The sequence below is a fragment of the Cheilinus undulatus genome, linkage group 18, assembly GCF_018320785.1.
Source record: "Cheilinus undulatus linkage group 18, ASM1832078v1, whole genome shotgun sequence".
Lineage (NCBI taxonomy): Eukaryota > Metazoa > Chordata > Actinopteri > Labriformes > Labridae > Cheilinus > Cheilinus undulatus.
In genome coordinates this window covers 4,417,709-4,430,093 of record NC_054882.1, presented here as the reverse complement: position 1 = coordinate 4,430,093, position 12,385 = coordinate 4,417,709, and the positions used below count along the sequence as shown (strand labels likewise).

Below are 12,385 nucleotides of genomic sequence, written 5' to 3'. Positions count from 1 at the left end.
GCCCAGTGGATGAGTCAGAAGACATCTGAATGTTCTCTTATTTCATTTTCACTCCATAACAAGCTCCTTTTTGTGATTAAGTTCATGTTATCATCTTCAATCTACCTCTTCAAGCAGGTCTGTATTCAAAAGGAAGCCAAGTACCCTTAGTTTAAGAACAAGTCTAAGACTAAGTTTAAAGGGGACATATTTTACCCTGTAAGACAAGTTTATAGTGTTCTCAGAGGTCCAAACGAGAGCAGACTAAATGAGGGTTATAGTCCATGTTTTCAAAAGTTCAATGTGCATTTGAGCAATTCGGACATAATGCAGGAGTTTGCCATCCTTTTTTTTTTACCGTCAAAACAATAATTTAACAAATTTGGGTGGAAAAGTCAGAAGTCATCAAACGTTGCATAATTAAACATTTACCTTTAACTGTCCCCTTCTTTCCTTTTCGATCCATAGCAAGTTCCTTTTTCTGTTGTTATGCTAATGCTATGATCTTTGGTCTACCTATAAAAGCAGGTCTGTATCCAAAGAAGAAGTCAATTTCCCTTATTTTAAGACAGTATAAACATCCTACATAACACAGAATGGTTTTAAATGTAAAATACTGTAATTTAAAAATGTGACATGGAAGGTGTGATTAATCATGATTAACTACAGAAATCCCAAGATTAAATGTAATCAAAAAAGCATATTTTTGACAGCCCTATAAATAAATTATTTTGAGCTCAATAAGCATTAGAGATGCATGTCCTTATCAACATAATACTATTATTGGCAGATTTTTACGACCAATATATTGGTGGTTAATACTGAACTGTATCTGCAGTATGTTAGGGGCGGGAGAAAAAAAAATCGATACAGCATAGTATCGTGATATTTCGTGATATTACTGCCATTTTGGCTCATGTAGCAATTTTGAAATCAATTGCTTTATTGAAGGGATGACAATTTCTCATATTCTCATTTTGATGAAGAAAAATAAATGCATGAGCAAGAAAAGTAAGATTTTAGTAAAAAATAAAATAAAAAAGATACTTGAAGGTTTGAATAACATATAAAGTTATGATACTCAACGCGTGCCTCTAGAGCCACATGTGGCTCTTTTTTGTCTTAATTTTAAATATAATTCCCCAGAAAACCTTAAATAAGGGAAACTTTTTGGCCCTTTTTCATTATTTTTCCCACTTTTCACCCATTAAAGCAAACTTTTGCATTTCAAAACCATCTTTTTCCTACTTTTTTGCCCATTTTGACACTTTTTTCCTACTTTTTTGACCATTTTTGCCTACCAGGGCTATCTTTTGCCATTTAACACTACATTTTCCCTACTTTTTTGCCAATTTTGACACTTTTTTCCTACTTTTTACCCATTTTTGCCACTTTTATCCCATTTTTGCCCTTTTCCACCCTGTTTTCCTCTGTATTTTTACCCATTTAACCTACCGTTTGTCATGAAATACCACTTTTTCCAAGTTTTGGCCCATTTTAGCCAATCTTGACTGCTTTTTGTCCATTTTAGTCACTTTTCACTCTTTTTTTCAGTTTTGCCAATTTTGGACCATTTTATGCCAAATGTAACTCATTTTTTGTCACTTCTCACCCATTTTTGCAACTTTATGACCCTTTTTCCACTACGTCTCCCCATTTTTGCCCATTTTGGTTGCTTTTTGACCATTTTTGCCACCTTTAACTTATATCTATTGATACTTCAAGCTGTTTTTGCCACTTTCCACCACTTAGATTGTGGCTCTTGCACAGGTATTTTTCAACTATTTGTCTCTTCGGTCGAGCAGGGTTGAGTAACATTGGTATAAAGGATAAAAAAAAAGAAAAAAGATTGTATCAAACTGGTATTTTGACACTTTTCAGATTAAAGAAATATTGCACTTTCTGTGATTTGAATATTGCAGCATGCCATATTGCAATTTAATCTAATTTGCAATTCACTGCCCAGCCCTAGTGGGAACTGCAGTAAACACTGGCTCTTGCATACCCATAATCCTATGCACTCCACTTGCTGGTTTGATCTAACTGAGCAAAAATGGGTGGTGAGGGAGAATAAAGTGGCAGGGTTTTAGAGATTGTGGAGGCTCCAGTGACTTTTAAATCTGACGCATCAAAGCAATTTGGCTTTCTGGTTTCAAAAAATGAGAAAGAAGAAAAGGTGACAAACAAAAACAATAATCAGACACTGGCAGATGTGGGGACACACTTGATGGAGAATATGAGTAACACTCTGTGTGTCATCACCAAATGATTCATGAAGATGCAAGAAGCAGAATCCAGCCAGGCCAAACTATTGATTTGTTAATGAGCTGTTATCTAGATTTAGATACAGTCACATCCCTAATATTGACTAGAATCATTCTCTAAATACCAGAACATCATATAATGGGAAAAAAAAATCAATATAGTGCATCCATAACAAGCATATTACTGGTGATTCTAACTGTAAAATCTCCTGACTCATCTGATTTCATCTTATCTTTTTAAAAATCAACATTTACATAAACTATATCGGTATAAACAATACTCTAACCTCTGGCTTTGGATATATATCAGTAGCCTGTATCTCTTAAATATTGAATACATCGCTCAGCCTTAGGTTGTAGCAGTTGTAACAGATGTTGACGACAAAAAAAGCGCCTTTACAATGCCTTTGAGCCATTTGTCTTGTCATTATAAAGTCGAAGTACACGCAACAGATATGTCTTTAATGAACTAAACAAAGAAGCATTAACACACACGGTCACTTTCCAAACCGTTACACCAGCACCCCTACATTAAAAAGAGCCGGTTCGAGGAGCCGACTCGTTACCGACTGACACATCACTACAAGCTAGTTTGTGGAGTGTACACTTAAAGGGGGGCAGCCATTTAAAGGTTTTATGTGTTTTTTTTAAACATCTAAATTAGGTCATATATATTGATACTCCAATAACCTTGTGGTGCTCTAAAAAATACATGTTTTGTTGAAATATTCAATGTCGTTTCGTCAGTTAAACACACGTTACATTGTCTCCGCTCCAGATAATAGACAGAGACCGACCGTTAGTATCCAGAGGCAGCTAACCTAACGGACACTCGTGACACAAAAAACGTAAATAAAGCGACAATAAAAGGGTTAAAAAACTACCGACACACCACTCACCATGTACAGTGTGAAGGGGAAACATAGCAGAAAGAGCCAGATGTAGAGGTGTAAAGCGTTGACGAATGTATTCTGATCGGGGTCGTAGTACCATCCGCCAGTGACTGAAGCCCAGACCCCCTGCCTGAGGATCTGAAGAGTCTGAGACCCCATGTTGTTTGATCCACCTCCCACCGAACCGAGCTGAACCCACGGAGAGTCCGAACAACCGGGCTGACACGCTGGCTAGTGGTCGCTGAACATGACAATCGGTGCTATGTTTTCAGACAGTGGCCTGAGAATCCCCTCTGCAGCCATCTTCTCCGCTGCTGCTAGCCAGCCAGCTGGGGCACTGTTTCCAGTCCTCCACTGAGGAGACTGCTATCCCACCACGCCCTGCGAGGAACTTCTTCTTCGTGGAATCAGAACGAGGTAGCTGTGGAAGCAGATGTAAATGCCTGCGAATAGCCATCATCACAGCTGCTATTTCAGCTATTTTTATATCAATTGCCTCACCTTTGTCAAACACATTTATCTACAGTGGCTGTACAGTTTTCGCCGAATCTTAACACATCGCAGAAACAGCAGAAGGCTGTAATTTATTTAATAACAACGGAATTTTAGTGAAGTAGGAGCGTAAGGCAAATCTGATCAAACGGCGACACCTGCTGGTTAGAATCAGAATCAAAACAAAAGAAGGCACGCGAATATTCTGCCACTTGAAAACATGTAAATAATTATAATAAATTCAGGTGATTATATTAAAAAATATCTTAAGTTGTTATTATGAAGAAGTAAGTCATAATTATACGATACAAGGTCGAAATTATGAACGTGTCAGAATTTAGATCTTACATTATTTACTTTTATCATAATTACAAACTTGGTCAGTGGTGTAGGTCAGGGTATACACAGGTAGATGGAATATAACCACATATGTTTTACCCTTTAATTTATTGTATAAATTGATAATGGGCAATTTAATTTGGCTTTTTTGACAAACAAAAACCTTGATAATTTCAAAGGGAAAAATCATTTTCTACAAAGTAATGTCAATTAAATAAAAATCTTTAAAATAAAATCGTGGGTAAAAAATGTCATGATAACGATATTATCATGATATCAATAGAAATGTAAATAATAATGGGACAATTAATCAAATTTATCTTTAACTTTATGTTGTGTTCTCTTTTGGCAGATGAATTACACTCAAAATACCTGTCTAAGGAGGTACTGCAGCTGCTGTGTCATTGCAGAGGGTCAGTGTTTGTGCTTGAGGAGGAAGGGGGAGGGGTTGTTGGGGTGCTACAGGAGGGAAATGAAGCAGGGCGGAAGAAAACAGGGGTGGATGCAGAAAACAAACTGTGTTTAAGTGGCACAGGATCATTTACACGATATTACCATATGCACATTTTTAACATGATATTGAAATTTCATTTTTTAATACCACGATTATCATCAATACCGGTATACCGCGACAGCCATAATCTGGACACTGCAATTGTACTCCATTCTTCCTTGCAAAACTGCTCAAGCTCTGTCAGGTTGCTCAAGGATTGGGTGTGAACAGCTCTTTTTAAGTCCAGCCACAGATTCTCTATTGGATTGACCTCTGGACTTTGACTCGGCCACTCCAGAACATTCCCCCTGTTGTCTTTAAACCATTTCTGTGTAACTTTCTCTGTATGCTTCAGCTCATTGGCATGTTGGAAAATAAATCTACCAAGTCATAGACTTATACTTTTCAATAACTTTTTTTTCTGATCTACTTGGAGTGTTCTTTTGTCTTCATTGTGTAATGGTTGCCAGGAATACTGATCAACCAGTGACTTTTGTCAAAAAGCCAAAATATAAGAGTAGTGTTAATATAAAGGGCAGAGCAGCAGGAGTGATGGTAGCCCTGATGTAAAAGATCTGAGATAACAGATGCTGATCATGAGTCAGCTAAAAATATACTTAAGAGGTTTTTTCTGCTGAGATCATGAGAAAAAGCTGACCAAACAAGACTCAAGACAATATCTTTAAAACAGTCAAACACATTAGAACAAAGTAGGCGAGACATTTTAATACAAAATCACACAAAAATCAAAGTATTCTTATAAAATAACCAGAAGAGTTGTTCAATAGTGAGAGGTGCTTAAGTCAGGAAGCTTTTTGTTTTCCAGATGAAATAACACATCATGACACATCTCTGTGTGAAGCACATGAGGAATTAGACCGTCCTTTACAGTCACTACAACACAAATATTAGGCTGATGTCAACAGTAAACCGACACTGGTGCTGAGGTCAGCTTACCATCAGACACCTCCATCCTCAGCAAACGCTGCTAAATGCCTGCTGACATCAAGCATTGACCCTTTGACTGGCACTGCTTTCCTGAAAATAACACAATGTAAAAACCTATCGACTGTACAAGCATGAGACTGGAGTATAAAAGAAGTCCTGGTGCTAGTAACTGAAGATGAAATGAGCAGACCCACGGATGATATTGCAATCTTCTGAAAGGGAACGAAAATACTCCTGAGCCGTTCTTTCAGTAGAGCTGTGAGACTTCATTATACCGTCTCCGTCCTCCCACAGTGTGAGTAGTTTCACTGTAGTCGTGCTCTCTTCTCAGGAGGCGGTTTACTTGGTGGAGCTGGTGCAGCAGACTTAGTGGCAGGTTCTCTGTCCTCTTGTTTTACAGCTTCTGCCGGAGGCTCAGGCTCTTTCTTCACCTCAACTGCAACAAGAGAGTTTAATTGGCAGAAATCTTATGGGTTATATGGATAAAGTGGTACTTTTTATGAATTACAAAAAACAATGCAAAAACTGTCAGAAAGATAAAATATACAACAGTTTATATCAATAGTACTAAATGCACTGGTTACTATATCAGCGTGCACCTCCTTGAGTCTATGACCAAATCATTTCCAACCAAAAGCCTTTTTAAACACACACTACCACTGAATAAAAAGAAAGAAAACATATAAAAATAAGAACCCCCCCCCCCTTGATGGTGAATTGATCATTCTTGGCCTACTGTCATCAAAAATATGTGACTGGAGGTTCTGAATTTATGAGTTTAGTCACCAATCTGATCACCTGTGGTTAATGCTCTGCTGCTGAGATCAGCTTGGTGTGTTTGGTTTCGTGTATTTCTCACAGGCTAACTGAATTTCCAGCCAAGACATAGTAAACACATCAGCACTGTGAATCAAATTAAACTGAAAACAGCCACCCTCAAACCCTCAGCTTGGGAAAAACTCAGTCAACAAGTCAGTCATCTTCCCCTGAAAGCATGGTAAGATCCCACAGACTTTATAAGAAGTACAGTTAGTTAGACACCTATGTTGACACCAGTAGAATGAAAGCTAGTCACATAACTTTATATTGTGATCTGTTTTTAGCAGGTAAAGGTAAGGTAATTCTGTAAACCTGTCTGCTGCTGAGTCAGTCATCCTCCTCCACTAAAGCAGCCATGCTGAATTATCATCCTTTCAGTAAAGCACTGATGTTCACAGAAAATCTTTACCAGAGACTTTTAGAAATAAAGCAAAGTAATACCTGGAATCGGCTTCTCCCCAGGCTTTGGCTGAAATAACAGGAGAAAAAAAACAATCAAACTTTATTTATAGAGCAATTTTCACACAGAGCAATGTAGCACAAAGTGCTTTATGAGCAAATAAATAAAAGAAACATGACCTGACCCCACCCCACCCGCCCCGCAATCCATACACAATATTGTCAACATATTATAAATTAAAGACTGTAAGAACAGAAACTTTCATGCTGAAAAAGAGTCTAAATAAATTCTATTACAAACAGGTAGTGAATTCAGGGGCCTTAAAATCTGTCTCATGTGTGCCCTCTTTCAGCTCTTTGTCAGGATTTTTGTAGTCGAGTTTTGAAGCAGCTGTGAAATATTCTTTTTAGACAGAGCCAAAAAAAGAGCACTGCAATAAAACAATTCTGACAGTTATAAAAGCATAAATTACTGTCTCTGCATTGGCTTTAGAGAGAAACGGTCACACTTGGGCAATGTTCTATAAATGATGAATTGCCTTTTTTTGTGATATCCCAAAGATGTGGCTGAAAACTCAGCTCTGAATCAAATATATAACACCTAGATTTTTAGCCTGCTGACAGGGATTAAAAGAAAATGGTTGGTTTCTCTCTCTTGGCTCCTGTGCCAGTGACTAAAATCTGAGTTTCTTCCTGTTACATAAAAAAAAAATATCTGTAATCCATGATTTAATATCTAAAATACAGTTAAAAAGGCATCAAGTGGCCCTGTGTCATCAGGAGATGTAGAGTTTGTGTCATCGGCACAGCTGTGGAAATTAAAGCAGTGCCTCCTGGTGACATTCTCTAGGAATAAAATGTAAGATTAAAAAGTGTCAGGCCTAAAATCAAACACTGAGGAACACCACTTCACTTCATAAAGTTTAGATAAGCATTCCTCCATACTCATGGAAAACTTTATGTCTGTAAGATATAAAGCAGTTTAATTAAATGCCAATAAAATTACAGAGACTGAAAAAAAAAAAGAAAAAAAAAAGTGTGGTCCACCGTGTAAAGATTTACACTAAAACAAAGGGTAATTCATCATTACTATTATATCATCATTATTATTATTGGAATTATATTTATTATTATTATTATTATCATTATCCATGTTACACCTGAGGTCATTCAAATGTGACTTGTGCAGTCTCTGTACTGTGATTTTTGCTAACGAGACTAATAGATTACATAAATAATGCTGACATTAATAAAATCATTTAACTGGTTAAAAACAAACTTTTCTAAAATTTTACTAAAAAAATGGTTAAACCACCCAGTAATTTCAAAACATGTAAAAGAGATTATAAAATGAAAACACCGAGACAATTAAACACAACTGGTTGTTTTGAACTGATGTTTAACAAACCTGATAAAATGTTGGTGGAAACTTTGACCGCAGATCCAGAAGGAGCGTGTCGACACGGTGCCTCTGAAACAGGGAACTTGGTTCCTCTTTCTTCTTCGACTTTGGCTTGGCTTTCTCTGCAAAATATAAGAGAGATCTGTTTATCTGTTTGCTGAAATTCAAAAGTTCCTGTGATTGATCTGCAGCTAAATTATCTAAACTGTAATCATAAAGATAGTGCTAAAACCTAACCTCTTTCCTCCTGGTCCTTGAAGTGCCACCAGTATCCTTTGGATGGATGATATCGGCAGTAAGACATGGCCTCGTCGAAGGCAGACTGGATTCCATGGACAGCAGAGAGCTAAAACATGATTTATGTTGAAACCTTCATCATCAACAGCTTTCATTATAAACAGAACCAAGTGATTTATGTAGAAGACGCTGGATTTCTCACCACTCTGGAGCTGATAACTGTCCCCAGGTCTGGGGCCTGATAGACCACTCCTGCTATGATGTAGTAGTCCGCCAAGGGAATCTCTGTAGGATGAAAACATACAGCAGATAAAGTATAAACATCCTCAGAGATATTTAAATGTAGCATTTTAGCTGGACATTAACAGGGTGATCCCTGGATATCACTGATACTCCTGCTTAGAGGGCAACTAAGCCTTTATTGAGTAGAGTAATACATGCACTTTAGGCACAAGCTGCCCCACATTTCAAAAATTGAATTATCAAGAAAAAAGTGCTCACCTTGTGTTGGTGACTGCCTCTGTTGTTTACGGATTATATAAAGAATTGGCTCCTGAGCATGAAGAAGAATGTACTCCACTCCCACCATCTGACTGACAATAAGATGGAGACAATGCTCGCTTTTACTCATTCAAATGTCAGCCAACTTCACTGTTTCTGTTCTGTGCTTTTACTTTCTAAGCTTTGAAACAGGCTGGTCTTTATAAGCCTTAACCTCTTTGTTATTTTGATATGTGTGAGCGTCACATGGATGTTTATTTGCATTTATCTTGAATTCAATTTATATATATTTACTTTTGTATTTGAAAACTTACTTCAGGTGTTCCAGACTGAGCCGCTGCATCTTCACCACCTCATTATTACAGGTTCGGTCATAAAACGGGTTGCTCCTCTCAGAGAAATAGTCCAGCACATTTCCAGGATTCAGGATCGGCACCCAGCCGCTGTCCACCCAGGAAATCCCCAGAAGGTTGTCTGCAGAAAGATGGAGAAATTTAGCAGAGGGTTGAAGCTGAGAGCTCATACACATTTAGACTGGATACATTTTAGGTTCAACATGATTTCAGAACAATTGATGGAGCAGAAGTATCTTTAGTCAGAACTTAAACGGCATTCAGAACAGGAAAAAACAGATTTAGAGCACATTTCTTTGGAATTGGTATGATTGGGTCTTACATTTATAAGCGTTCTGTATGTAACAATACCTCAAGTATAATAAAAGTCAATAAGAATATGGGCTATTTAATTTGATTTGACTAAAAAAACTGTGGCACTATTTTTTTAAAAATATGATTGATAAGAAATATTACTTAGCAAAAAGATGAGAAAATTCTGCCTCTTTTGTCATTAAAAAATCTTAGACATGTATGTGAGGCTGCTTGTTGACGGCAAAAATCCTTGCAATTACAATTACTATAAAATGAAGAACATGATTATTAGATATACTGCTTTTTTCTTCAATTACAAAAAGATTAAATGATTTTGTTTTGCTGTCTTAAAGGACAACCATAATTGTATAACAAATTCTCCAAGTTGTTTTGCATTGTTCCAGGTTTAAACCCTCAATACCAGAGTGGTTCAACAACAGAGTGACTGCCTCTTCTTGAGTGCTCTCACTATTCAAACTAACACAGAGCAAATACTCTGAAATAAGAACGCTGATGAAATCTCGTCACTGCTGGATATTCCTCAGTCAACTGTAAATGATGTGATGAGAAAATGGAAGAGTTTAGGAATGACAGCAACTCAGCCATGAAGTGGAAGATCACGTACATCAATGGAGCATGGTCAATGACTGCTAAGGTGCATTGTGCTTTAAAGTCACCAGTGCTGTTACGAGTTCTGAACCTTCACTGGCATTCATCTAAGCTCTAAAACTGTGCAGAGGAAGCGTCATAAATGTGTTTTCATGGCTGAGCAGCTGCATGCAAGCCTCACTTCACCAAGTCCAATGCCAAGTGTCAGATGGAGTGGTGTAAAGTGTCTGTAATATCACAAGTGCTGCATCCATTTCCTGAGAGGAGTGTGGTCAGGGGTGGAGTCAGACAGCTAGTTACCATTTAAAGCCACAGAAACATCTCGTTCTGAGCAGGGCTGAAACAGAGGGGTTTTTAGACATGCAAACATCCAATACTGGAGTGTTTTTTCAGCAACGAACTTCACAGGCATGTTGTGGGGACCTCTGAGAACTTGTCTTAAAAGGGTAAAATATGTCCCCTTTAAAGCATCAGTTTGAGAGTCTTCCATTGCTCCAGCTGGGGATGCTACAGGGATAACGGTATGGGGTTGTTTTTCTGGGTTTGGGCTCGGCCCCTTACCCCCAGTAAAGGCCAATCTTAATGCTCCAGCATACCAAGACATCCTGGACAATGCTATGCTTACAACTTTGTAGTAACAGTTTGTGGACCAGGCCAGGCCTTGTTATTTTATTTAACCTTTTTTTAACCAGGAAGTCCCATTGAGATTAGAAATCTCTTTTACAAGAGAGACCTGGAGGCCTCCTCCTCCAGCATCAGTGCCTGGCCTCATAAATGCTCTGAATGGGCACAATTTCCCACAGAAACACTCCAAAATCTTGTGGAAATCCTTCCAAGAAGAGTGGAGGCTGTGAAAGCTGCAAAAGGGGGGGCCAACTCCAGGTTTCAGTATATGTATTTGACACAAAGTCATGACAGTCCCTGTTGGTATAATGCTGAGGAGGCTGAATATTTGTGTCCACAGGTAGCATCTTCTCTGAAGCAACTACGGGGCCAAAGGCCACATTGAAGAATTTTTCTAGCGAGGAAAATATTACAATATCATATTTCATGGAAACAGGTGTTTCATTTTAACAACTGGTCGTGCTAACTGCCGACTTTCAGTCAAATCTTTGTTTTACAACAGGTGTTGAAGCTGAAAGAGATCATGCAAATGCCTCTTTATTTACCTTTTTCTTTCTGTCAGAATTATAGACTGTAGAAAAGAATATATATACGTATCTTATATGAATACACAAACCAATCAGCCTTAGCCAGAACTCAGAATGTTTTAACATCTATGACTGGCAAGTCCTTATTTAACACGGTCACTCGTTACACCGAAACACCCAGGTAAGGTTCTCAGACGACATAACGTTAACTCATATTCTTTCCGACTTAAATTAGTCTTATTACCGTGTTAGCAAAATTTAAACAGAAATATCTGCTTCCTTAGCTTTCAATTTTTATTTCCACTACATAAAATTAAACAATCAGCTTAAGCTACAACTAGCATACGTGCTAATCAAAGCTAGCGTTAGCCACTACATACAAATACATGGATCGACACGGCCTTGATGGACTTTTTTTTGCGGCTATAAAAGCGGGTGACTAGATTTTTGATCAAAATTTAACCAAATAAAAACACGGACGGTAAGTTTTGAAGATTAAAATGTAGATTTATGTACCTCTGAAATCCACCGACGCCATGATGTAAACAAACCGTCCCACAATGACTGCGTCATGATATCCGCTCCCATACGTCCTAGGTCGATGACGTCACCCTCTGTTTCGATTAGTTAAATCAGCGTTAAAAAATAAGAACCGTATGCCAAAAGGTTATTTTCAATTAACAAACGCAAATAGATACTGCCTTTACTGCCGTATCTTTATATTTTATTTATTTGACATGTTTTTTTCCCCACAAACTAAGCATGCTAAAATAAAAGAGCGTTCTTATTCACCATTTTCCAGTTAAACCTAATTATACACGCTATTACAGCACAAATTAAGTAGCCTAATATGATTTCAACATTTTTATCCGATTATAGTCTACACCAGTGGTTCTCAACCGTGGGGTCGGGACCCCATTGGGGTTCATTCATTACACTGTTGCCACTTTACACCAATTTTAACCCATTTTCATCACTTTTCCCATCAATTTTAACACATTTTTGCCATTTAACACCTATTCTGTCCGTTTTAAACTCTTTCCACCACTTTTTCTGCCTGTTTTTGCCACTTTTAAACTAATTCTTGCCACTTAAGATTAATGTTGCCTCTGTTGACCCATTATTGCCACTATTAACCCTTTTTTTTTGCACCATTTTTTCCCATTTTACCCACATTTCACTATCTGATATGCCAATTTTTGCTAGTTCAAC

General features: G+C 37.7%; 2 protein-coding genes across 2 annotated transcripts in view; both read right to left on the bottom strand.

Annotated features, from left to right (window-relative positions):
- The window catches only part of pcnx1 (pecanex 1), an 86,811-nt gene extending 83,335 nt beyond the window's left edge, over positions 1 to 3,476 (bottom strand). Inside the window, exon 1 of the mRNA XM_041812270.1 lies at positions 3,143 to 3,476. Coding sequence (XP_041668204.1) covers positions 3,143 to 3,295 — 153 coding nt within the window. The 5' untranslated portion in view covers positions 3,296 to 3,476. The remainder of the gene's footprint in view (positions 1 to 3,142) is intronic.
- Positions 3,477 to 5,171: 1,695 nt separating this feature from the next.
- med6 (mediator complex subunit 6) lies at positions 5,172 to 11,750 on the bottom strand. Its single transcript, XM_041812101.1, has 8 exons — positions 11,690 to 11,750; positions 9,081 to 9,240; positions 8,767 to 8,858; positions 8,468 to 8,550; positions 8,266 to 8,374; positions 8,035 to 8,150; positions 6,669 to 6,696; positions 5,172 to 5,844 (listed from the first exon to the last, which is right to left on the bottom strand). The coding sequence occupies exons 1-8, from the start codon at positions 11,709 to 11,711 to the stop codon at positions 5,714 to 5,716; spliced, it is 741 nt and encodes a 246-aa protein (XP_041668035.1). The 5' UTR covers positions 11,712 to 11,750; the 3' UTR covers positions 5,172 to 5,713.
- Between the last annotated feature and the right edge of the window lie 635 nt (positions 11,751 to 12,385).

Bases quoted from the DNA above. Each gene is read 5' to 3' on its own strand.
- med6 (XM_041812101.1), bottom strand. From the start codon at position 11,711: ATGGCGTCGGTGGATTTCAGAG. The intron at 9,241-11,689 runs GTACATAAATCT...ATCTTTCTGCAG, and splicing joins GGCGTCGGTGGATTTCAGAG to ACAACCTTCTGGGGATTTCC. The intron at 8,859-9,080 runs GTAAGTTTTCAA...TCTTATTGTCAG, and splicing joins CTCAGTCTGGAACACCTGAA to TCAGATGGTGGGAGTGGAGT.